Source organism: Oncorhynchus mykiss, chromosome 2 (assembly GCF_013265735.2).
Source record: "Oncorhynchus mykiss isolate Arlee chromosome 2, USDA_OmykA_1.1, whole genome shotgun sequence".
Taxonomy (NCBI): Eukaryota; Metazoa; Chordata; class Actinopteri; order Salmoniformes; family Salmonidae; genus Oncorhynchus; species Oncorhynchus mykiss.
The window spans coordinates 31912538-31935965 of NC_048566.1; the positions used below are offsets into that span (position 1 = coordinate 31912538).

Consider the following 23428-nt stretch of genomic DNA (forward strand, 5'->3'; position numbering starts at 1 on the left):
GCGAAGGTTGCGAGTTCAAACCCCCGAGCTGACAAGGTACAAATCTGTCGTTCTGCCCACTGTTCCCAGGCCGTCATTGAAAATAAGAATTTGTTCTTAACTGACTTGCCTGGTTAAATAAAGGTAAAATAAAAAAAATAAAATAGACAATGCCAAAATAAATGCAAAACTATTTCTGGATGTTCAGCACAAAAAGTACAGTTAATGTTAGTCTTTTTTTAGTTTCTTCAGGTAATGATTTGCAAGATAATACTTATGGATCATTCTGAAAGAGACCTCTTTGACCTTGTTAACGAGTAGATATTTGTGTGGTAATAACTGTACTTTTTCTCCAACAGATATTATTGACAAATGTATTCCTCCAGTAAGTTGTGACATAAGGAATGGATACAATATCCATTTTAAATAAAGGAACATACAGATATGTTGTTCTGAGGGAGCAATGAGAAACAAATGTTTCCTATTGGAGAGTCACCTGTATTAAGAGAGAAGGTCAAGAAGGTGAGGTCTGGTTACACCTCTAAACATGAGAGTTCCAGATGGAATAGCATCAAAGACTAAGACGAACTCTCTAGGTGTAACAGTGGTATTATAACGAGATTTTAAAAAATCCTCATAATTCAGTAACAAACCTTCTGCAATAAAAAGTTGACTCACAGCAGGATATGATTATTAAACCAGTTCTTAAAAAATAAAGACTTGTATCTATACAACATATCCTTATTGTTCTAAATGAAATACCTATGCAGGGAAAAAAACAATTATATTAACGACCACACTAAAAATACTTGTCTATGAAAAGCAGATAATTTTGTAGGAATCTTATCAATGTTGTAGTTACAATGTAACAGAAAAGTGAGGCCACCAAAACTGGATAAGATATAATGACGGATGAAATTCCAAATTTAAGTTGGATTCTTTAAGAAATGTTTAGTCCAATTTATCTTAAAAGTAATATTCAAAGTAGGAAAATCAAAAAAATGGAGACCACTATATTCATATGTGTTCATAACGACAGATTTCCTAATATAATGTGTACGGCTTTTCCAACCCTGACCTTCACACTGACCCTTCCCAAATGAACCCTCTTTATCGCGAGATTCAACAACTTTGTGTTATTTACAAATCTGCGCGTGCGCGTTTTTTTATTCGAAAACCTGCTTTGTGAGTGACGCGGTTGAGCAGCGAAACAGCAGCGGACAAGACAAGAAACAATGGCGACAGCGGCAACTGCAGCGGGTGGAACGGGTTCAGGGGGACCAGCAGCCGGCCTTATGGGCGTCGGTACTGCGGTGGGCCGTAAGAAGGATGGAGGTCCTTCCTCGAAATACTGGGAGAGCGCAGAAACGGTCTCTCAGATCGATTCGGTGCGCCAATGGATCGGGAAACACTACAAAAAGGTTAGCGAGTGCTGGTTTTAACCTCCATTTGATTTCCAACATCAAGGCACGCGTCTCTAGCACAATGGATGTGCTATCTAGATATCTCTTTCAAGCTATCGCTCCTATTTTGGTACTTGTGGTGAACTAGATATGAATAGATAGTTAGCTTCATGGATCTAAAGAAACCTATCACAACATTACATGAACATTACATGTCAAGAGATAGCTAGGCTAACTAACGTTAGCTGCTAACTGAACAGCCGTAGCGTACTGTCCGTTTGTTTTGTTACACGGCCAACACACTAGCTGAAGAGTTGTCTGTTTGTGTAAGCTACCCATCTAGTGTAGCAAGGTAGCTAACGTAATAACAGTTGTTTTCATCTGACTATCTGAGCGTAGCTGGCTAGCTAACGTTGCGAAAACTAGCTTCGGTAGGTAAGATAACTAAATTAGCATGTTTTGAAACTGTATCATATATGTAAACATTGAGGTGATCCGGTAAAGCACCGGACTTGATGTAACTAACGTTAGTTAGCTACGTTAACGGTTGGTAACATTGTGATTGGGCAGATAATAGCAAACGGATCATTGGGCCATTAATGTCTTATATTTATGTCTAGCTAATTAGCTGAATCGTCTTGATGGGAAACCTCGACTACCTCGTGTACTGAACTACTTTGCGCTCGGAGACCAGTGTGTTCCACACATAACCAAGCAAAAGCTGCCTTTGTTGACAGCAGCAAACCATCAAAACACCTCTGCGTGGTCATGTATTTCCGAAAACAACTGTATTGAAAAGAAGTAGCTAGCTACTATAAACTATTTTCTACTGTATTGCTTTTCTTGAAACCAGGAAGACCCTTTTCAGTGACCAGTGAAGGGGCTTCACTGAAAGAAAATGTGATGTCATATCACCCTGCGTATACTTAAGAAAGGCTGCTGTTTTGGTCTTATAATATGTGCTATCTACTCATAAGATCTTGTGTGTGCCTGCATTGGCCATGTGTTTGTCTGACCATGTAGCCTAACACTTCTGTGTTCTCACAATATTCAATCCCTCCTTTGTCACACATGAGTGTGCCGCCCTGACTAACACAGTGGCCTTGTGGTGTCTCAGTATGTCCAGGCAGACTCTCCCTCCAATAAGTCCCTGGCAGGGCTGGTGGTGCAGCTGCTTCAGTTCCAGGAAGATGCTTTCGGACGGAGGGTCAACAACCCTGCCCTCACCAAGTTACCTGTGAGTATCTCCTCCACACACATCTTTACACCTGACCAGGTTGGGACAGGGGCGGGACCTACACACACAGTGACATTTAAATGAATCCTAGACCTTTTTTGGGCAAGGGAAGAATGGGCTATAGAGGGTTGGAGTGCTTCCCAATCACTTCTGCACATTTTGTGTCACAGTAGTTTGCCCTGTCTTTATCTATCTGAGCCAGCTTGTGGGAACGTCCCTCACCTTTTCTTCTGTATTGCCTCATCAGACCAAGAGCTTCCTGGACTTCAAGGCAGGGGGTGCTCTGTGTCACATCCTGGGCTCTACCTACAAGTTCAAGAGCGAGCAGGGCTGGTGAGTAGGGTCTTGATTGAACACTTAAAAAATGCATCATTCAGGCCTCCCGGGTGGTCTAAAAGCACTGCAGTGCTAGCTGTGCCACCAGAGATTCTGGGTTCGAGTCCAGGCTCTGTCGCAGCCGGCCGCGAAAAGGGGGGCTAAAACAAATATTATAATAAATGCATCGTTCCCACCTTGGACCAAGAGCACTTATATGACTTGTAGAATGAATTGTTCAAATGTTCTTTCTCCTATGGAGTCACAAGAGAGGGAGGGGAAATAAGGATGCCCTGTTGAGTTGACACTGTAAGTAACAAAAGCATGTTCTATCCCTCCTATCTGTGCAGGCGTAGGTTTGACCTGCAGAACCCCTCCAGGATGGATAGGAATGTAGAGATGTTCTTGAATGTAGAGAAGACCCTGGTTCAGAATAACTGCCTGACTCGACCAACCGTATTCCTGGTGCATGACATGGAGCAGAAGCAGGCCAATAAGCTGAAGGACATCATCAAGAGACACCAGGTAAGACACGCCCACCCAAATCACACCAACCAATGGTAGGATTGTCACCACTCGCCAGACATTCAAATGGCATCGGAAGTCACTCCTAACTTCTTTCCTTTAGGGCTCCATCACTGAGGACAAGTCTAAGGCCACCCATCATATCTACCCCTCTCCAACCCAGCAGGAGGATGGTAAGTGATGTGCTCTACTGAGAAAGGAAATAAATCACCCCCTTGCAATGTATATATCATCTACTTTGTTGCTTGATCCCATGAGGCTCAATTGGTAGAGCATGGGGCTTGCAACGCCAGGGTTGTGGGCTCAATTCCCACGGGGGACCAGCACAGAGAACTCGGGATAAGTGTATCTGCTAAATTACTAAAATTGGGAAAAAAATAAATACACACTGATCAAAAAAATAAAGGGAACACTTAAACAACACAATGTAACTCCAAGTCAATCACACTTCTGTGAAATCAAACTGTCCACTTTGGAAGCAACACTGGTTGACAATAAATTTCACATGCTGTTGCGCAAATGGAATAGACAACAGGTGGAAATTATAGGCAATTAGCAAGACACCCCCAATAAAGGAGTGGTTCTACAGGTGGTGACCACAGACCACTTCTCAGTTCCTATGCTTCCTGGCTGATGTTTTGGTCACTTTTGAATGCTGGCGGTGCTTTCACTCTAGTGGTAGCATGAGACGGAGTCTACAACCCACACAAGTGGCTCGGGTAGTGTAGCTCATCCAGGATGGCACATCAATGCGAGCTGTGACAAGAAGTTGTGTCTGTCAGCGTAGTGTCCAGAGCATGGAGGCGCTACCAGGAAACAGGCCAGTACATCAGGAGACGTGGAGGAGGCCGTAGGAGGGCAACAACCCAGCAGCAGGACCGCTACCTCCGCCTTTGTACAAGGAGGAGCACTGCCAGAGACCTGCAAAATGACCTCCAGCAGGCCACAAATGTGCATGTGTCTGCTCAAACGGCCAGAAACAGACTCCATGAGGGTGGTATTCTGTCCATGAGAGAAAGCAGGTTCACACTGAGCACGTGACAGAGTCTGGAGACGCCGTGGAGAACGTTCTGCTGCCTGCAACATCCTCCAGCATGACCGGTTTGGCGGTGGGTCAGTCATGGTGTAGGGTGGCATTTCTTTGGGGTGCCGCACAGCCCTCCATGTGCTCACCAGAGGTAGCCTGACTGCCACTAGGTACCGAGATGAGATCCTCAGACCCCTTGTGAGACCTGGGTTCCTCCTAATGCAAGACAATGCTAGACCTCATGTGGCTGGAGTGTGTCAGCAGTTCCTGCAAGAGGAAGGCGTTGATGCTATGGACTGGCCCGCCCGTTCCCCAGACCTGAATCCAATTGAGCACATCTGGGACATCATGTCTCGCTCCATCCACCAACGCTATTTAATAAGAGTATTTCATTCAGATCTAGGATGTGTTATTTTAGTGTTCCCTTAATTTTTTTGAGCAGTGTATATATATATTATATTATATACTGGTATAGGTGGGATTGTACTGTAGTCTTTGAATCCAATTCCTTATGGTCACGTTACTGAGGCTTACTCTACTCTCATATCACATTTCAAAGAAAGTGACGTGTGTATACAGTAATATACTGTTATTAATACAGCAGTCGGTATGCATTACTTGAGGATGTGTGTGTATATGCTGATAGCAAGCTGTGTGTTTGTCTTGCAGAGGAGTGGCTGCGTCCGGTCATGCGTAAGGACAAGCAGGTGCTGGTGCACTGGGGCATGTACCCAGACAGGTGAGAGACTGGCACTGTTCAGCTTTGCTGGTCCACTCTGCCCTCTTACACGTCCACCCACTGTGACCTGTTACTGACCTTTAACCCCTCTTCTCTGTGTGGTCAGTTATGACACCTGGGTGTCCACCAGTGACGTGGAAGGGGATGTGGAGGACCCACCCATCTCTGAGAAGCCCTGGAAGGTGAGGATCGAGCATCCTGTCATGTTTAATATTTTTTATTTATATATATATATGCGCAAAATGAACCCCTGCCTCCAGCCTGAATAGTACTAGCAGACAACACCACCCTTGAGTAGTGGATTAGCTTCGACTCCTCTCCCCCTCTCCTCTCCCAGGTGCATGCCAAGTGGGTCCTGGACACCGACGCCTTCAACGAGTGGATGAATGAGGAAGACTATGAGGTGGACGAGAACAAGAAGACTGTGAGCTTCCGCCAGAGGATCTTCCCTAAGGAGGAGGAGGTAGGCCAAACTCTTGAGGTGTGTGTTATGGATTCTTAGGAAGTGTGTGTCTCGGTGAGTTGCTGCACCACAAGGCTCTGCACGGTGGATTGTTGTCTTGTTCTTGTCTGTCTCGTGTCACCCATCCTTTCAAGCTCTCCTCTCCTCACCACCACATCCTCCCTCTTCTCCTCCTCCCCCGCTCCCCTCTGTGTGAGACTGTTCCATCTTCTCATTCTCTCTCTCTCTCATCTGGCCATCCCTCGTGGTTCTGATCAGTCTTCCCGTACACCCGATCGTAAGGAGCGCAAGGCCAACGCCGCCGGGAAGAAGAGGAGGCGCTCGCCATCTCCCCCGACCACCCCAGCCGAGTCTCGCAAGAAGGGTGGCAAGAAGGGGTGAGTCCCCCAATAACTACAGATCTAGGACAAGCTTAACCTTCCCAAATCATAACCTTAGCCATTGGGGAGAAAAACACTAAACTGACCCTGGATAGGTGTCTTGGGCAAACTTCTGACCTTTTGACCTCTTCTCCTGTCCCCAGGAATCCTGGGTCTCACTGGAAGCGTCGTGGCCACCGTGGCGAGGAGGAGGAGGAGGAAGAGGACCTGACCAAGGACATGGAGGACCCCTCGCCTGTTCCCAGCATGGAGGAGGTCACTTTGCCCAAGAACGGTCAGTTGATTGTCCAACTCATCCTTCTTGTCTCCCTCTCCCACATCTGCTCTCCTCCCTCTCGATCCTTCACTCTGTCCTCTTTCTCACCCCTACCTCCCCGTGGTACCCCCCTCCGTCCTCCTTCATTGGCTCAGTCACTCTAAATCACATGTTGTAAATCTCCCGTTCTTTCTCATGGTCCTGTTTCTTTCTCTCAGTACATCCATCTTAAGCTTGTCACCATGTTGACTTGCAGTTTATTCCTCTCTGTAGTAACTGCAGTTTGTTCCTCTCTGAGTTAGAAAATAACTAATTGTTACACATGTACACTCTGTCCTTGCCAAGATGGCATGGAATTGCCCGGGGGGGGACTTTCTTCAGTGGTGCATTGAATGGAGTGCTATTCGAAAAGAGAGCTTACAAGAGAAGAGGCAGCCTTTAGCTACTGTCAGTGTATTTCACCCTTACCATACTCTCTGGCTTTTCTTCAGCCTATTTTTCTTCTTCCCTGTCCTCAGTGAACCCTAAGAAAGATAGCGAGAACACCCCAGTGAAGGGAGGGGCCGTGGCTGACTTGGGTAAGTGTGTGTGCAGAACTATTTCAGTGTTTAAGTATATACCTGTCTCAGTACTAAACCTTCAATCACCGAGATGTATTGAGTCAAGCAATGGATAGAGTGATGTCATAACGTCCCCTCTCGGTCTTCCAGATGATCTGGAGGATGACTCTGTGGTCTCCGGAGGCAAGGTAACACCCGTTTTTTTTCCCTTAACCTTTAATGATTGCCTCTAAATGCGGTCTCTTTTCTATCTTCATTGTCAACTGTTCCCTATTCATCCACAACCATAGTCATCATTTATAGATCTAGGATCAGATTATCCTAACCCCCACTTCTTAGCATATCCAGAAGAGGGATGGAAGAATATCTGGCCTGGTGTCAGTGTTTAGAAGCAATGTCTACCCATTTGTAGATTTGGGCCCGGTTTCCCGATAGCGTTGGAACTTAGGCCTGGTAGTGCTGGTCTCGGATCAGCTTTCTCCATTAAAATCTTTCCTTAAAATTATAATTATTTCACAATACTGATGACGGATCAGCTCCTATTACCACCTACGGCTGCAAATATTGAGTCCACTTATTATAATGCTTATCCAATGACAATGCACTAAGTCACCAATTTGGCACATCGTTAGGCTACACACCATGAAATATATTGAGGCAAATTAGACAGTAGCCTACGAGTAGCAAAATATAACTCAGTTGGGTTTTAATATGCCGCTTGTTTGTGTCCATCGCAGAGATATTGGCAACTTTTGTATTTGTAGTCAACTGTGTTCTGAAGTTATCGGCGGTCACATAGACCCACATGGTTTATCAGTCTATGTTTAGCGGAGGTCTAGAAGTGACGCGGGAGGGCAAATAAAGCATCTGACGACACACTTCCCTGTTCTATGATTGGTCTGAGGCATGCATTACATCCCAAGTGTTTTCAAGTGCACCGTTATTAATGATGGTTTTGGGGAAACACCTCAGAGACTTAACGATGCTGCCTATGTTCTAACGATGATCTTAGCCGTAAGATGTTTTTGGGAAACCAGGTCCTGTTCTGTAAGCAGTAAAGTAGCACCGGACCCAGTCTCATTCTGATTCAGTTCTCCTACATTTGGGATGGGATTATTCCGGATGAATCTGGAAATTCTGCTTTTCTGACATTTATCCTCCATTTGTATATAATAGAAACTGACCTACCCCCTAGCCAAAATTCTGCTCTCCTTGCTTGCCTATGTTGACCTGATCTCATCTGTGTGACTCTGTCTCCCCCTGTAGGAGGAGGAGGAGCAGGGCAAGGCCGAGGTCAACCGCCTCATCGACTCAAGCGAGGACAACGTGACCGAGCAGACCCACCACATCATCATCCCCAGCTACGCCGCCTGGTTCGACTACAACTGGTGAGGATGGCCCACTGTTCTTAGTGTGTGGGTGGTGTATTGTGTGTGTCTTGGGTGGGGGTGTTGGGCTGTATTTTATGTTTGTGTCTGAGTTTATCCCCCCCATCCCTTTCAGTATCCATGAGATTGAGAGGCGTGCACTGCCAGAGTTCTTCAACGGCAAGAACAAGTCCAAGTCCCCAGAAATGTGAGTCCGCAAAGAACACTGCCCCACACACAACTCACTCAACCCATTAAAGAACCGCAGACGCACGCTTTCACTAATAATTTTTCGTTGTACACACACACACACATTTTTGTCTAACACATTATGTCCTTATTTGTTCTGACGATTCAGTGGTTTGTTTGTAAAATGTGTTTGTCCCTGTCAGATACCTGGCCTACCGTAACTTCATGATCGACACGTACCGGCTCAACCCCCAGGAGTACCTGACCTCCACCTCCTGCCGCAGGAACCTAACCGGAGACGTGTGTGCCGTCATGAGGTGAAGGGTCAAGGGGTCAACATGAAATGGATTCCTTAGGGCAGAAGCTAGGTCATTGTTTGTCAGGGCACACCGTATGCAAAACACTTTGTAATATGCGTTTCTTTAAAAATATGACTAGTTTAGGTTGTTCCTTATTGCTCCAGTCAGATTCTTTCTGTTTGGTGCCTAATGAATAAGACCCAGGTTTAGTTGGACTGTTTTGTCTTGCTCTAGATCACTGATCAAGAGTGATGATTGTGGAGTATATTCTTTGCATGTATCTAACTACTAGGGTGCATGCGTTCCTGGAGCAGTGGGGGCTGGTGAACTACCAGGTGGATGCTGAGAGCCGGCCCCTCCCCATGGGCCCCCCGCCCACCCCCCACTTCAACGTGCTGGCTGACACCCCCTCTGGCCTGACGCCAATGCACCACCGCCCCCCACAGGTTAGAAAACTACATGGAGCTTTGGCCACATTGCTTTCACCTATCCAGTCCTTTCAGGTCATTGGATACTGAGGGAGTAGGGGCTAGGGGAAGGGTCTTTAAACCCAAGCCTGTTAGTGCCGATAGCGAATTATATCCAAATACACATACAGGCGTTGTGTGTCTGTAGCCATTGATTTTTGATGATTTAATGGGTCACAAATGTTGAGCGATTGTGTGAGAGTGTTCACTGCATCCTCTGACCACAGTGTAATTCCTTTCAACCTCCTCCCCTGTCTCTCCTCCGTCCTTCTAGATCCCCTCTGGCCAGCAGATGATCAACTTCCCAGAGAAGGGCAAAGACAAGCCCTCTGACATGCAGAACTTTGGCTTGCGTAACGACCTCTACTCCAAGAAGAACCCCAAGAGTAAAGGAACCAGCGGCGGCCGGGAGTGGACCGAGCAGGAGACTCTGCTCCTATTGGAGGTACGTCAGTCACAACAGACGTAATCTAAAACCTACCAGCCTATCAGAGCCCTTCTCATTCCTCTATCTCCTCCCTACCAGGCTCTGGAGATGTACAAGGACGACTGGAACAAGGTGTCGGAGCACGTGGGCTCGCGCACCCAGGACGAGTGTATCCTGCACTTCCTGCGTCTGCCCATCGAGGACCCCTACCTGGAGAACTCTGAGTCGTCCCTGGGCCCCCTGGCCTACCAGCCCGTACCCTTCAGCCAGTCAGGCAACCCTGTCATGAGCACCGTGGCCTTCCTGGCCTCCGTGGTGGACCCCCGTGTGGCCTCTGCCGCCGCCAAGGCAGCCCTGGGTACGTGTTGTGGGGACTGGGTGCGTGTTGTGGGGACTGGGTGCGTGTTGTGGGGACTGGGTACGTGTTGTGGGGACTGGGTACGTGTTGTGGGGACTGGGTGCGTGTTGTGGGGACTGGGTGCGTGTTGTGGGGACTGGGTGCGTGTTGCGGGGACTGGGTGCGTGTTGCGGGGATTGGGTGCGTGTTGCGGGGACTGGGTACGTGTTGCGGGGACTGGGTGCGTGTTGCGGGGACTGGGTGCGTGTTGCGGGGACTGGGTGCGTGTTGCGGGGACTGGGTGCGTGTTGCGGGGACTGGGTGCGTGTTGCGGGGACTGGGTGCGTGTTGCGGGGACTGGGTGTGTGGGTCATTTGCAAGGGTGTTTTATCACAATGTGTTTATTCACAAAATAAGATGTTTTCATTTGTATGTAATATCACGCTGCATGTAGTGTGTCGTAATGATACGGTTGTGTGTGTGTAATATCGCTGTGTGTTTGAACATATCTGTGTGTGTGTGTGTGTGGAGGGACTATCACAAGGTGTGAGTCTGTAGCTAACCACAGTGTCTTCCTCTCTTTCCAGAGGAGTTTAGCCGTGTGCGTGAGGAGGTGCCAGCAGAGCTGGTGGAGGCCCATGTGAAGAAGGTGCAGGAGGCGGCCCGCAGCACGGGCAAGGTAGACCCCGCCTATGGCCTGGAGAGCAGCGGCATCGCAGGAACCGCCCCCGAGGAGCCCGAGAAGACCGGTAAAACACACACTCGGAACAGAACACATGCTTTCAGATATACATACACACACGGTCGCACATTAGCGAAGGTAGATAAAAAATAAATAAATACTCAAGCGTACTCAAAAACTATCACAGTTGGTTGTGGCACCAAAACTCCAGTATTATTCCTTCATAGCTCATTCTCCATCTTTTTAAATAGGGAGCCAATTTGATATTAGCACTTTTATTTCCATGACTGGTCAAAACGTGTTTTCTCATGGCTCTCTTGTCCCTCTGCAGAAGACATATGGTTTGGAACACCTCAATAAAGTCACAGTATCAAATAGCAATACATATAGAATTGTGTAAACACACAGGCCTTCATATAAACATACAGAAACATTCTCTCATCACATACATCAAACATACTCATGCATGCAATACTCACTCACTTACACAAAATACTCACCCAGATACACACCCCCACATTTAGATGGAGTACTGAGTGTTACCAGTGGAGGGCAGCAAATAGCCAAGACACACACAGACCACAGCTAACAGGTTAGGGCGAGGCTGCTAGTAGCCAGCTGTCCGCAGGTCACCTAGACCTTATTCCTACCTCCTGCGTGTGTGTGTGTGTGCGCTCGCGTGGGTAAACCCAGATGTGTATTCTCACCAGAACATTTTGAGGTGCCAGCTGAAATCTAGATGGCCAATGGCAACGTAGAGGTTTCTTCAGAGTGTGTTATATGCCTGTGCCCGGCTGTCGTGGTGTCCAGTGGATTAGAATGGCAGATGGGGCGTTGGGGAAGGGATTGAAACTGGGTCAACACACTATGCCATGTGCCACGGCCTCAATGCCTGGTACACACACAGCAATCGCTCAATCGGCAATTACACATGAATAAATGCATGTTACACATACATGCATCAACAACCAATAAATGGCCTAAATGCATTCAATACCCTCCCCAAAGCAGTCTACCATCTCTCATACAGGTCAATACTCGCATAGTAAAAAACGTGCCCAAATGCACATGCGTGCATGCTTTTTCAAACACACACATTCATGCACTCTCACTCCACATCGACCCGCTCGCTTTCTGCAGATACGCACGCACGCACACACACACACACACACTGTCATTCCTAACCACAATAATGTCTGAGTCATGGCGAGCATCTACTTATGATGCATAATCTGTTTGATCATTTTCTCTGAGAAATGTCTTGTTCTTTGTCTATCCCTCTACTCTAAGCCCCTCCTTCTCTCTCTGTCACTGTAGAGCCAGCAGAGATCGAGAAGGTGGACACAGACTCCGACTCCCAGCAGCCTGACAAGGTGAGAAAGCCCAGGGACGAGAGAGGTCTTTAGCATAGTTTATTAATTCGACCATAAAAAAATACAGCTCACATAAAACTTGAAAAAGCCATATAAACTCAGCAACAACAAAAAACGTCCGTGCTGTCAACTGTTTCTTTTCAGCAAACTTAACATGTGTAAATATTTGTATGAACAGAAGATTCAACAACTGAGACATAAACTGAACAAGTTCCACAGACATGTGACTAACAGAAATTGAATAATGTATCCCTGAACAAAGGGGTGGTCAAAATCAAAAGTAACAGTCAGTATCTGGTGTGGCCACCAGCTGCATTAAGTACTGCAGTGCATCTCCTCCTCATGGACTGCACCAGATTTGCCAGTTCTTGCTGTGAGATGTTACCCCACTCTTCCACCAAGGCACCTGCAAATTCCCGGACATTTTTGGGGGGAATGGCCCTAGCCCTCACCCTCCGATCGAGCAGGTCCCAGACGTGCTCAATGGGATTGACATCTGGGCTCTTCGCTGACCATGGCAGAACGCTGACATTCCTGTATGGCAGGAAATAACCCACAGAATGAGCAGTATGGCTGGTGGCACTGTCAGGATGAGCCTGCAGGAAGGGTACCACATGAGGGAGGAGGATGTCTTCCCTGTAACACACAGCGCTGAGATTGCCTGCAATGACAACATGCTCAGTCCAATGATGTTGTGACACATCGCCCCAGACCATGATGGACCCTCCACCTCCAAATCGATCCCGCTCCAGAGTACAGGCCTCGGTGTAACGCTCATTCCTTCGACGATAAACTCGAATCCGACCATCACCCCTAGTGAGACAAAACCGCGACTCGTCAGTGAAGAGCACTTTTTGCCAGTCCTGTCTGGTCCAGCGACGGTGGGTTTGTGCCCATAGGCGACGTTGTTGCCGGTGATGTCTGGTGAGGACCTGCCTTTACAACTGGCCTACATGCCCTCAGTCCAGCCTCTCTCGGCCTATTGCGGACAGTCTGAGCACTGATGGAGGGATTGTGTGTTCCTGGTGTAACTCAGGCAGTCCTAAGTTTTTATAACTGTGACCTTAATTGCCTACTGTCTATAAGCTGTTAGTGTCTTAACAACCGTTTCACAGGTGATTGTTCATTAATTGTTTATGGTTCATTGAACAGGCATGGGAAACAGTGTTTAAACCCTTTACAATGAAGATCTGTGAAGTTAATCGGATTTCTCCGAATTATCTTTGAAAGACAGGGTCCTGAAAAAGGGATGTTTCTTTTTTTGCCGAGTTTATGTACATCAGTAAAATCACGGAGGATAACACACAAAGTCTGGGACTTATTTCCATTGTGGTCCTCTTGAAACCAGATGGCAAGGCAAAATCGAACACGTTTGAACACAGTATGACCACGAGATAATAAAACAAAGAAGAACAACATCCATCTCGTTGCAGTTACATTGTAGGATACATTCATATGTGCACCGAAGACGGTCAAACAGTTTTTAACTTTATTTTTTAAAGCTGGCTGCCCCTCCATTTACTTCTCTCCTTCCATCTTTGGCTTACTCTATTCTTCTCTCTCTCTCCATCCATCCACCCTATCTGTCTGTGTTTAGGAAGGCCACGGGGCAAATGTAACGCCACAGATAACATTAGCAGGAGTCAGCCATGCATCAGTGACCACTGTAGAGGCTGAAATGTTCATTAACCTTCATTAGCCATCGCCTATCCACACCGGTTCTAGTCCTGATGGCTTTACTGCAGGCTTATTGAAATGCAGGGCATTAGCTTTGACCCTCGTTCGGTTTTGCATATTTTTCCTCTTGGGTAATTGAGAGCTGTCTGGCTATAGTCTTCAGTTTGGTATGTCTCAGCTCTATATCATCCTATATCATGTTTCTCAGTTCTGTGTGACCTGTATGTACGGTGGATTCGAAAGTATTCAGACCTCTTGACTTTTTCCCTCATTTTGTTACGTTACAGCCTTATTCTAAAATTGGAAGAAAAAAAATCTTATCAGTTGACACACAATACCCCATAATGACAAAGCAAAAACAAGTTTTTTTTTAAATATTTTTTTTCCAAAGGTGTATTTATATTTTTAAAGTTATTTTTATTTTCACATTTACATAAGTCTTCAAACCCTTTACTCAATACTTTATTGAAGCACCTTTGGAAGCGATCACAGCCTCGAGTCTTCTAGGGTATGACACTACAAGCTTGGCACACCTGTATTTGGGGAGTTTCTCCCATTCTTCTCTGCAGATCCTCTCAAGCTCTGTCAGGTTGGATGGGGGGTGTCGCTGCACTGCTATTTTCAGGTCTCTCCAGAGATGTTCGATCGGGTTCAAGTCGGGGCTCTGGCTGGGCCACTCAAGGACATTCACAAACTTGTCCCGAAGCCACTCCTGTGTTGTCTTGGCTGTGTGTTTATGGTCGTTGTCCTTTTGGAAGGTGATTCTTCACCACAGTCTGAGGTCCTGAGCACTCTGGAGCAGGTTTTCATCAAGGATCTCTCTGTCTGACTAGTCTCCCAGTCCCTGCCGCTGAAAAACATCCCCACAGCATGATGCTGCCACCACCATGCTTCACCGTAGGGATGGTGCCAGGTTTTCTCCAGATGTGATGCTTGGCATTCAAGCCAAAGAGTTCAATCTTGGTTTCATCAGACCAGAGAATCTTGTTTCTCATGGTCTGAGAGTCTTTAGGTGCCTTTTGTCAAATTCCAAGCTGGCTGTTATGTGCCTTTTACCGAGGAGTGGTTTTGTCTGGCCACTCTACCATAAAGACATGATTGGTGGAGTGCTGCAGAGATGGTTGTCCTTCTGGAACGCTACAGCTCTGTCAGTGACCATCTGGCTCTTGTTCACCTCCCTGACCAAGGGCCTTCTCCCCCGGTTTCTCAGTTTGGCCGCACGGCTAGCTCTAGGAAGAGTCTTGGTGGTTCCAAACTTCTTCAATTTAAGAATGATGGTGGCCACTGTGTTCTCGGGGACCTTCAATGCTGCAGAAATGTTTTGGTACCCTTCCCCAGATCTGTGCCTCGACACGGTCCTGTCTCGGAGCTCTACGGACAATTCCTTTGACCTCATGGCTTGGTTTTTGCTCTGACATGCACTGTCAACTGTGGGACCTTATATAGACAGGTGTGTGCCTTTCCAAATCATGTTCAATCAATTGAATAAACCACAGGTGGACTCGAATCAAGTTGTAGAAACATCTCAAGGATGATCAATGGAAACACAATGCACCTGAGCTCAATTTCAAGTCTCATAGCAAAAGGTCTGAATACCTATGTAAATAAAGTATTTCTGTTTTTTATTTTATATATTGGCTAACATTTCAAAAAACCTGTTTTCGCTTTGTCATTATGGGGTATTGTGTGTAGATTGCGAAGGAATTTTATTTTTCATCAATTTATGAATATGGCTGTAGCGTACTACAATGTGGAAAAAGTCAAGGGGTCTGAATACTTTCCGAAGGCGCTGTAAATATAATCAGCTGTGTAACACTTTAGTCTTACCTGTCTCTGTCTCAGGCTGAGTCTAAGGACGAGGCGGAGAAGCCCAGTGAGTCTGCTGAGAAGCTGGCCGAGGGACAGAAGGTGAAGAGCGAGACAGCCGAACCGTCTGAACGGGAGGAGGAAGAGAGTGAGGGAGGAGAGGGCAAGGCTTCAGCAGGTAGAGTAGATCTAAGCAGAATATACATTTTGTATTTGGGTTGTATAAGTCCTGCATCGACTTGAATGATGGTGTTTATTCAATGTTTTCGCAACGTTTTCAGACAAAGACAAGGAGGAGGCCATGGAGACCTCAGAGGAGGACAAAGAGAAGGAGGAGCAGGGAGCGATGGGAAAGGAGGAAGAGGAGAGGAAGAAGCTAGAGCCGGACGGCGGGGAGGGGAACATTGCCACTGCAGCCGCCGCTGCCCTCGCCTCAGCTGCCACCAAGGCCAAGGTTTGCTTCTTCCAGAGGGCCAAGGGGATAGCACTTTGTATATCGAAACCAGAAACTACACCGCAAGCATAGCACTGTTTTTCGGAATGCTCTGTTTTTGGCGTTCGAAACCAGAAGTAGCAAACTGAGGCAGATATCGAAAGCGTGAGCCGGCTTTTCGAAATGCATGAAATAGATCCGAAGCCTTAACAGATGCTTCGGCAGCTCCATTCACTCATGCTATGCTTGTGCTGCCGGTGTAGCATCTCATTAATCGGTGTCAGTTTTGCCCACGGCTCAAAAGCTCTTGCGCTACGCTTATACTACCTGGCCAGTCTAGTTTGGCCGTAAGGCGACGCTTTATATTTCCGTTACATCTCTTTCCTCTGTATTCCTCGCTGTCCCTGTAGCACCTGGCAGCAGTGGAGGAGAGGAAGATCAAGTCTCTGGTGGCTCTGCTGGTGGAGACTCAGATGAAGAAGCTGGAGATCAAGCTCAGACACTTTGAGGAGCTGGAGACCATCATGGACCGAGAGAAAGAGGCTGTAAGTAGTGGCCCCGCGGTGGATTGTGGGAATTGTAGTTCAATGGGAGACTGCATGCGGGTTGAAGGTGCTTGTAGTTTCAGATCCCTTTGGGGTGTTGAAAGGATTGGATATGCATCTGGATTTTAGCGGTATCTATATCAGTTGTCACCCATCCAGGCATTTCAGAGATGTGTGTGAGGGAGAGCCAATGACAGATGGATAACTTGGCTGAACAAATAGAAGGTTTTGGGAGTGGGCCAAAATATACAACATAAGCAGAGGAAGTGAAGTGTCAATATACAACATTTGCATTAATAATGGGTGGTAATTTTGAGGGGTAGTTGCGGAGTACACAGGATAGTAGAGTAAAGAGCATGTAAGCATATGAAGGGAAAGCACTTGGGGAGGGGTCAGGCATCGTTGCTGTGCCCATTTGGATACACATGGTTTAAGAGCAATACAATAAGCTAGTCAACTAACTGCTGGGTGATAGTGGGCCTCTAGTCCAGTGGAAAGTCAGGCTGTGTGTGAGTGTAAAACTCTGTAAAGCGTGGAGCTGCTGCGAACCGCAGCCTAGTTGAGCAGCCTGATAAATAGTGCATGAAAAGGCCAGCCAGTCGTTACATAACCCTCTGGAACAGCACCCATGCTGCCTCCTCCTACCGCTACCACAGGCTGTAAACACTGGGTTATACACACACACACACACACACACACTCATACACACACTGTGTCTCCGTCTTACACACACATATATACAAACACTAAATCAGGGCACTCCTCACTGTCTTTAGTACTTCATACTCTTCCTCCTCTACAAATGTACTTACACAGGGAATAGACTTCCTCACCTCCCATCTCTTTTTCCACATCTCTCCATCCCTGTGTCTCTGTAGGGTTTTGGTAATGGAATTCCCCCCATTGATTCCGTGTCAGAGAGTGTGTTAGTGGTTTATTGCATGCAAATCAATCCCTTTATCGACATTTCCAGCCATTGCTCCCTCTCTCCTTCCTGCTTCCAGAGTGGTCCTGTTTCACTGCCCCCTCTCTTCCTCCCCACAGTCTCATTCCATTGCTCCCTCTCTCCTTCCTGCTTCCAGAGTGGTCCTGTTTCACTGCCCCCTCTCTTCCTCCCCACAGTCTCATTCCATTGCTTTTCCTCTCTCCTTCCTGCTTCCAGAGTGGTCCTGTTTCACTGCCCCCTCTCTTCCTCCCCACAGTCTCATTCCATTGCTTTTCCTCTCTCCTTCCTGCTTCCAGAGTGGTCCTGTTTCACTGCCCCCTCTCTTCCTCCCCACAGTCTCATTCCATTGCTTTTCATCTCTCCTTCCTGCTTCCAGAGTGGTCCTGTTTCACTGCCCCCTCTCTTCCTCCCCACAGTCTCATTCCATAGCTTTTCCTCTCTCCCGCTGTACCGTTCTTCCCTTCTGTCATAATGTCCGCTATCGTGATCAGCTTGTCTTTATGGCTTATACTCTTATTTTAAAATGATTTCCTTTCTCTTCTTATTCCTCTCCTTCATTCTTTGATTTATCAATCCATGAAATGAAGCTGTTTCTGCATCACCGCCCTGCTCCCTTTACACTGTTGACTTGGTTTATCATCCTCTCTCTCTGTCCAATGAAATTAGCTTTATTGACATGATTATCTTTTCAAAGTGATACTATGAGTAATGATCTTCTACTTGTGGACAGTGGGCTTTTGAGAAGTGAAGGGGAATGATAATCTTGATTAATAGTATGATAACATGACCCCCCCCCCCCCCCCCCCAGTTGGAGTTGCAGAGGCAGCAGCTGCTGACGGAGCGCCAGGCCTTCCACATGGAGCAGCTGAAGTATGCTGAGATGAAGGCCCGCCAGCAGATGGAGCAGCAGCAGGCCAACACAGTGGCCCAGGGCCCCGCACCCCACCATGGTCCCCCAGGGCCAGGCATGCACCACGGACCCTCCCACCACGGACCCCCTCCCGCCATGCACTCCGGACACGGCCCTCCCGGACCCGGGTTCCACCCCATGGGTCCCCACCACCCGCAACAGACCGGTAAGGACACACACACTGGAGCACACCATTTCTCAGCAAAGAAGCACACAAAGACCCCAAAAGTCCTGGAACTATATCCAAGGCAAGGGAATAACACCAAATATCAGCTCGGAAACATTAGTCTGTTTTCAAAAACATGTTCCAGCACACTGATTCTGTGATAGGCCAAGAGTCTCACCAAGCCTCTCCTTCTGTTTAGGACCAATGGGAGGGCCCGGTCAACCCATGCCAGGACGCATGATGCCTGGCGGCCCCCCCACTGGCAGCATGCCTCCCATGATGGGTCCCCGCCACCCTGGAGCCCCCAACGGCATGTGTGAGTACACTATCCGTATCTGCCTTCCAGATCCTAATCAGCCAGAAAAGTGTGTGTGTTGGTGTGTCCCATTCTCAAACCAGCGTGTTCTCTGTCCTCAGACCCTGGCCCCTCGCCTGTACAGCCTGATGGTATGCCCCCAGCATCTGTGGGACCTCAAGCGGCAGCCCCAGCACGAGTTGCTGACAGCTAAGATCCCTGCCCCCAAACAAACACACACCAACACACACTCACCTCTTATAAATCCTCAGCTCATTGATGGCCTTGCTACTGGCTGAGTGTTCTCTCAGCTCCAAAAACTCATCCTGGCTTACACACACACACACACACACACACACACACCTCCCTCTCAGGGCACAGCGTCAAGGGGTCTGTGGCTCTGGCCCTCCTAGTAAGAACACTGTTTTCTCCTCAGTCAGTCTGGTGTGGGACAGATCAGATAGGCTCCTCCCAGTCATTTTTAAGAATATATTGTGTGTTCTCTATTTTAAAAGAATATGAAGCTGATATTCCTGGAGGAAATCGGAAAACTCCCACTTTTCCCTCTCACCTTTTTAGAAAGACACAGTAGTCTCTTCCTCTCCTTCAGCGCAACACCAACTCCCCCCCTTCCTCCCCCTCCCTCACGTCTTCCCCCAACACAACACCAGGGGGAGCTAGTTGGGTTTGAGGGCTAGTTGATCGTTTAGGGACGTGTGTTGTGTACTGTAATGAATGGGATCATGAAGGTTCCTTCGACACACACAGAGGGGGCCAGTAACCCTCCCTTCACACACACACACACACACACTCACTGAGAATCTACCTCTCCACTTCGCTCTTCTGAAGCTAAAAACACTGTAGTCCAAAGTGTGTGTTCATGTGTTTGTGTGTACGTTGTTGGTGTGTCAGAAGAGCAGAATGTGCGTACAGCTGAGACAGGTGTTTGACTGTCTGCTCGGCTGCTCTGCCCCCCGCCCCTCCTATCACATGGGTCAAACCACCGATCGATGGGGGTGTCCAGAGGGCCCATAACTCATAGCCCCCACCAGCCAGGCATAGCACTGTACTACTCACACACTTAGCTGAACCCTGCTCTAGTACACTGGAGGCTGCTCACACACAGGCCTAATATCCCACTGACATTCATCCATCCTTTTAGTGAGCTAGATATGGTGATATAGTTGAAGTTAAAAACCATGTGCTCCTCCTCAGTGGTGGAGTGGGCATCTAGCTGTTCTGGTGCTGATAATGTAGCTGCTACCGCTACCTCTCTTCATCCATTTTCGTTCATTTCAACACCCCTATACACCTTTCTGCTACCGCTACACCTCTTCATCCATCTTCGTCCATTTCAACACCCCTCTACACCTTTCTGCTACCTCTGCCTCCTTTCTCTTTGTCTGTCTGCTACCTCTCTAGAACTGCTCTTGCTCTCTGCTAGCTACCTCTCTGCTCTGCGCACCCCTCTGCTACCTCTAGTACCCCTCTCTCATTCGCTGCCCACGTGACTGCTGCGTTACTGTTACCCCCCCCCCCCTCAGGTAGAATATCACATACACACAGCGTCTCTCACGCTCTCACACACTTCCTCATTCAAGGTCTTTCCAGTCTGTTATATCACAAATGATGAGAACCCCCTTACATCTTGTATCTTTTTTTTTGGTTTTATGGTCATGTATTTTTAAGAATAAACTTTGTGTAGATTTCAGTTATCTTTGTTCTTGGAAGTTTGTAGCATTTTTTTTTGTATTGTTTCTTCAGGTCTGTTGGTACTTGGACAATGTCTAATAAATTGTTTTTGTATTAAGTGATGTCTGTTTTCAGTAGTTCATTTTATTCTGAACAAAATGTTGGATTTGGTGCTTACACTTGATTGAATTTATAGATTTGTATTATTTCAGGGAGGGACTACAATATCTAGACTAGAGCATGACGAAATGGTCATATTATCCAGGGAAATAGGAAGTTCAGAATATTCTCTTTCCTATCTTTCTCTATACATATTTTGGGGTAATCATTTTATGCTGGCAAAAAATAACTAAAGCCATATTTCATATTAAACACTGTCGGGCACACAACAACACCTCAAAGCAAAACAATCAGCTTTTGACTGGTGAGGGGTCTAGGGCAAAGTGCTACAGGGGAGAGATGGTCTTTGTGTGGTTGTTTTGCTGCTTAGGATCTTATGCAGCAGCTGCAAATGCATATGAGGAAAAATGATAACAGCATCTATTCATCCTGATGTCATTTAAGCCCTATTCCCAGGCAGCCAGCACTGTAATCTGGCGGGAGGGGGGGGGGGGGGGGTTTCTCTGCCCATGCAGATTGACCAGGAGGATGTTATTGAGAGGGATGAGGGGCGATTATGTCTTGGGGGGGAGGGGTGTTTTTTGTCCCACTTAGTGCCATTTGAGCAGCCGTAGAGGAGGGAAACAGTGATCGTACAGAAACCTTAATGACAAAGCATCACCCTTTAGAACAGAGTTAGAAAACCCTGGTCCTGGAGTGCTGCAGGCACTACATGTTTTTAATTTAACTGACCTGAAAGACCAGGTGTGTTGAATTTAGGCAATCATTGAACTGATCAATCAGCTCAGTTGGTCAGGTGTGGTGCCTGAAACCAAACAGGGTTGCCTACCCCTACTCTGTAAGATCTACTTCTCTTCACATAAACAGGCTCAATGTTTTGAACAGCTCCTCTATAAATGCAACATGTAAAGTGTTGGTTTCATTAGCTGAAATAAATCCAGAAATGTTCCATGCGTACACATTTCTCAAATGTTCTGCACAAATTTACTTACCTGTTCGTGAGCATTTCTACTTAGCCAAGATAATCTATCCACCTGACAGGTGATCAATAAGATAATTAAACAGCATGATCATTATACAGGTGCACCTTGTGCTGGGGACACAACACAATACCACGGTTGAGGGAGTGTGCAGTTGGCATGAGAGCTGTTGACAGACATTTGAATGTTAATTTATCTACCATAAGCCGCCTCCAAAGTGGTTTTAGAGAATTTGGCAGTACGTCCAATCGGCCTCAACTGCAGACCACGTGTATGGCGTTGTGGGCGAGCGGTTTACTGATGTCAACGTTGTGAACAGAGTGTCCCATGGTGGTGGTGGGGATATGGTATGGGCAGCTACGGACAACAAACACAATTTTATTTTATCAATGGCAATTTCAAAGCACAGAGATAACGTGCTGAGATCCTGAGGCCCATGGTCGTGCCATTTATCAGCCACCATCACCTCATGTTTCAGCATGATATTGCACAGCCCCATGTCACAATGATCTGTACACAATTCCTGGAAGCTGAAAATGGCCCAGTTCTTCCATGGCCTGCATACTCTCCAGACATGTTTGGGATGCTCTGGATTGACGTGCACGACAGCGTGTTACGCTAATATCCAGCAACTTCGCACAGCCATTGAAGAGGAGTGGGACAACATTTCACAGGCCACAATCAACAACCTGATCTATGTGAAAGAGATGTTGCGCTGAGGCAAATTGTGGTCACACCAGATACTGACTGGTTTTCTGATCCACGCCCCTACCTTTTTAAAAATTAAAGTGTCTGTTACCAACAGATTCATATCAGTATTCCCAGTCATGTGAAATCCATAGATTATGGCCTAATGAATTTATTTCAATTGCCTTATTTCCTTATCTGAACTGTAATTATTGTGTATTGCGTTTACATTTTGGTTCAGTATAAAAGCATGGCAATATGGTGGACAGGACACCTATCCAGTCCTTGTGTTTATCAGTGGTCACAGAGGAAAGAAGACAAGGGGATCAACCTCCCGATCCACACTCCTCCCTTTGTCCCCCATACACTCTCCCTCCTCTTCCCCAGCTGAGTGAGTGGTAGAGATAGACGCAGCGAGAGAGTGTGCTGCTGATGGGCACGGGGATAGAGACTAGCTGCTCCCTGGATGAGTTGAGATGTTTCATAATTGGCAGTGTCTCCCTCTGCCCTCCCACAGCTGTGCCGATTCTGCCACCACCGATGAGCGTTACTCTTCACAGCTGAAGCATGGCTCTACTTCACAGTCCCTTTCTCTCCTCGGATTCCCCCCCTTTATGTCATTCTCCTCATTTTACCTTTACCTTGATTTTTTACCATTTATTTTTCCCCTCTGCTCTCTTTGTAGTCCTGTCTTTCCGGTTCCTCTCTTTGGTTGCTTAGGCAACAGATGAAGTACCCTTAGTAATTGAAGTAGACAAACACGCTGCTATTGTTTCAAACTGTTTTTAGCCTCAGCCCAGCTGTCTTGCTTGCTAGTAATGTCAATAGTGTATCAATTTCATCCTTCCCTTTGGACCGACAGTCCAGCTCTATGTGCTTGATTTAGTGTCTGTAAACATAAACAGATGCATAAGTATCATCCATAAACAGATTCATGAATATGATGTGATTTGTGTTGACAGGCCCTAAACAGGTCTATGAATAGGGTATTGGGAAGAGGAGAGAAGTGTCCTCCCAAACATTTCCTTACCATAATGCATACAAACCTAGGCGTCATTTCCCAGTTTTCTATGTGGATGCAGTAGATGCTCTGTGCCATTGAAAACATATTACCAGCGCAATGCAAATGTAGGGACGGATGAAGCA

General features: G+C 46.9%; 1 protein-coding gene across 3 annotated transcripts; it reads left to right on the plus strand.

Moving 5' to 3' along the window:
* The first annotated feature begins 1142 nt into the window (after window positions 1-1142).
* LOC110487037 (SWI/SNF complex subunit SMARCC1) lies at window positions 1143-20617 on the plus strand. 3 transcript variants are annotated; one of them, XM_036945739.1, is made up of 26 exons: window positions 1143-1400; window positions 2500-2619; window positions 2867-2952; window positions 3285-3459; window positions 3563-3632; window positions 5156-5225; window positions 5332-5407; window positions 5563-5688; window positions 5947-6065; window positions 6212-6342; window positions 6843-6902; window positions 7035-7072; window positions 8151-8272; window positions 8388-8459; window positions 8644-8757; window positions 9032-9185; window positions 9481-9651; window positions 9733-9991; window positions 10558-10719; window positions 11943-12025; window positions 15545-15686; window positions 15790-15962; window positions 16352-16486; window positions 18241-18508; window positions 18708-18824; window positions 18926-20617. In XM_036945739.1, the coding sequence occupies exons 1-26, from the start codon at window positions 1215-1217 to the stop codon at window positions 19015-19017; spliced, it is 3321 nt and encodes a 1106-aa protein (XP_036801634.1). In that variant the 5' UTR covers window positions 1143-1214; the 3' UTR covers window positions 19018-20617. The 3 variants fall into 3 exon arrangements, with proteins under 3 accessions (XP_036801634.1, XP_036801635.1, XP_036801636.1); XM_036945740.1 differs by having other exon boundaries at window positions 5971-6065; window positions 18926-19112; XM_036945741.1 differs by having other exon boundaries at window positions 1144-1400; window positions 11970-12025; window positions 18926-19112.
* Window positions 20618-23428: the final 2811 nt, after the last annotated feature.

Coding starts and splice junctions, on each gene's coding strand:
- LOC110487037 (XM_036945739.1), top strand. CDS start 1,215: ATGGCGACAGCGGCAACTGCAGCGGGTGGAACGGGTTCAGGGGGACCA. Junction 7,073..8,150: donor CTGTGGTCTCCGGAGGCAAG/GTAACACCCGTT, acceptor CTCCCCCTGTAG/GAGGAGGAGGAGCAGGGCAA. Junction 9,186..9,480: donor TGCACCACCGCCCCCCACAG/GTTAGAAAACTA, acceptor CCGTCCTTCTAG/ATCCCCTCTGGCCAGCAGAT.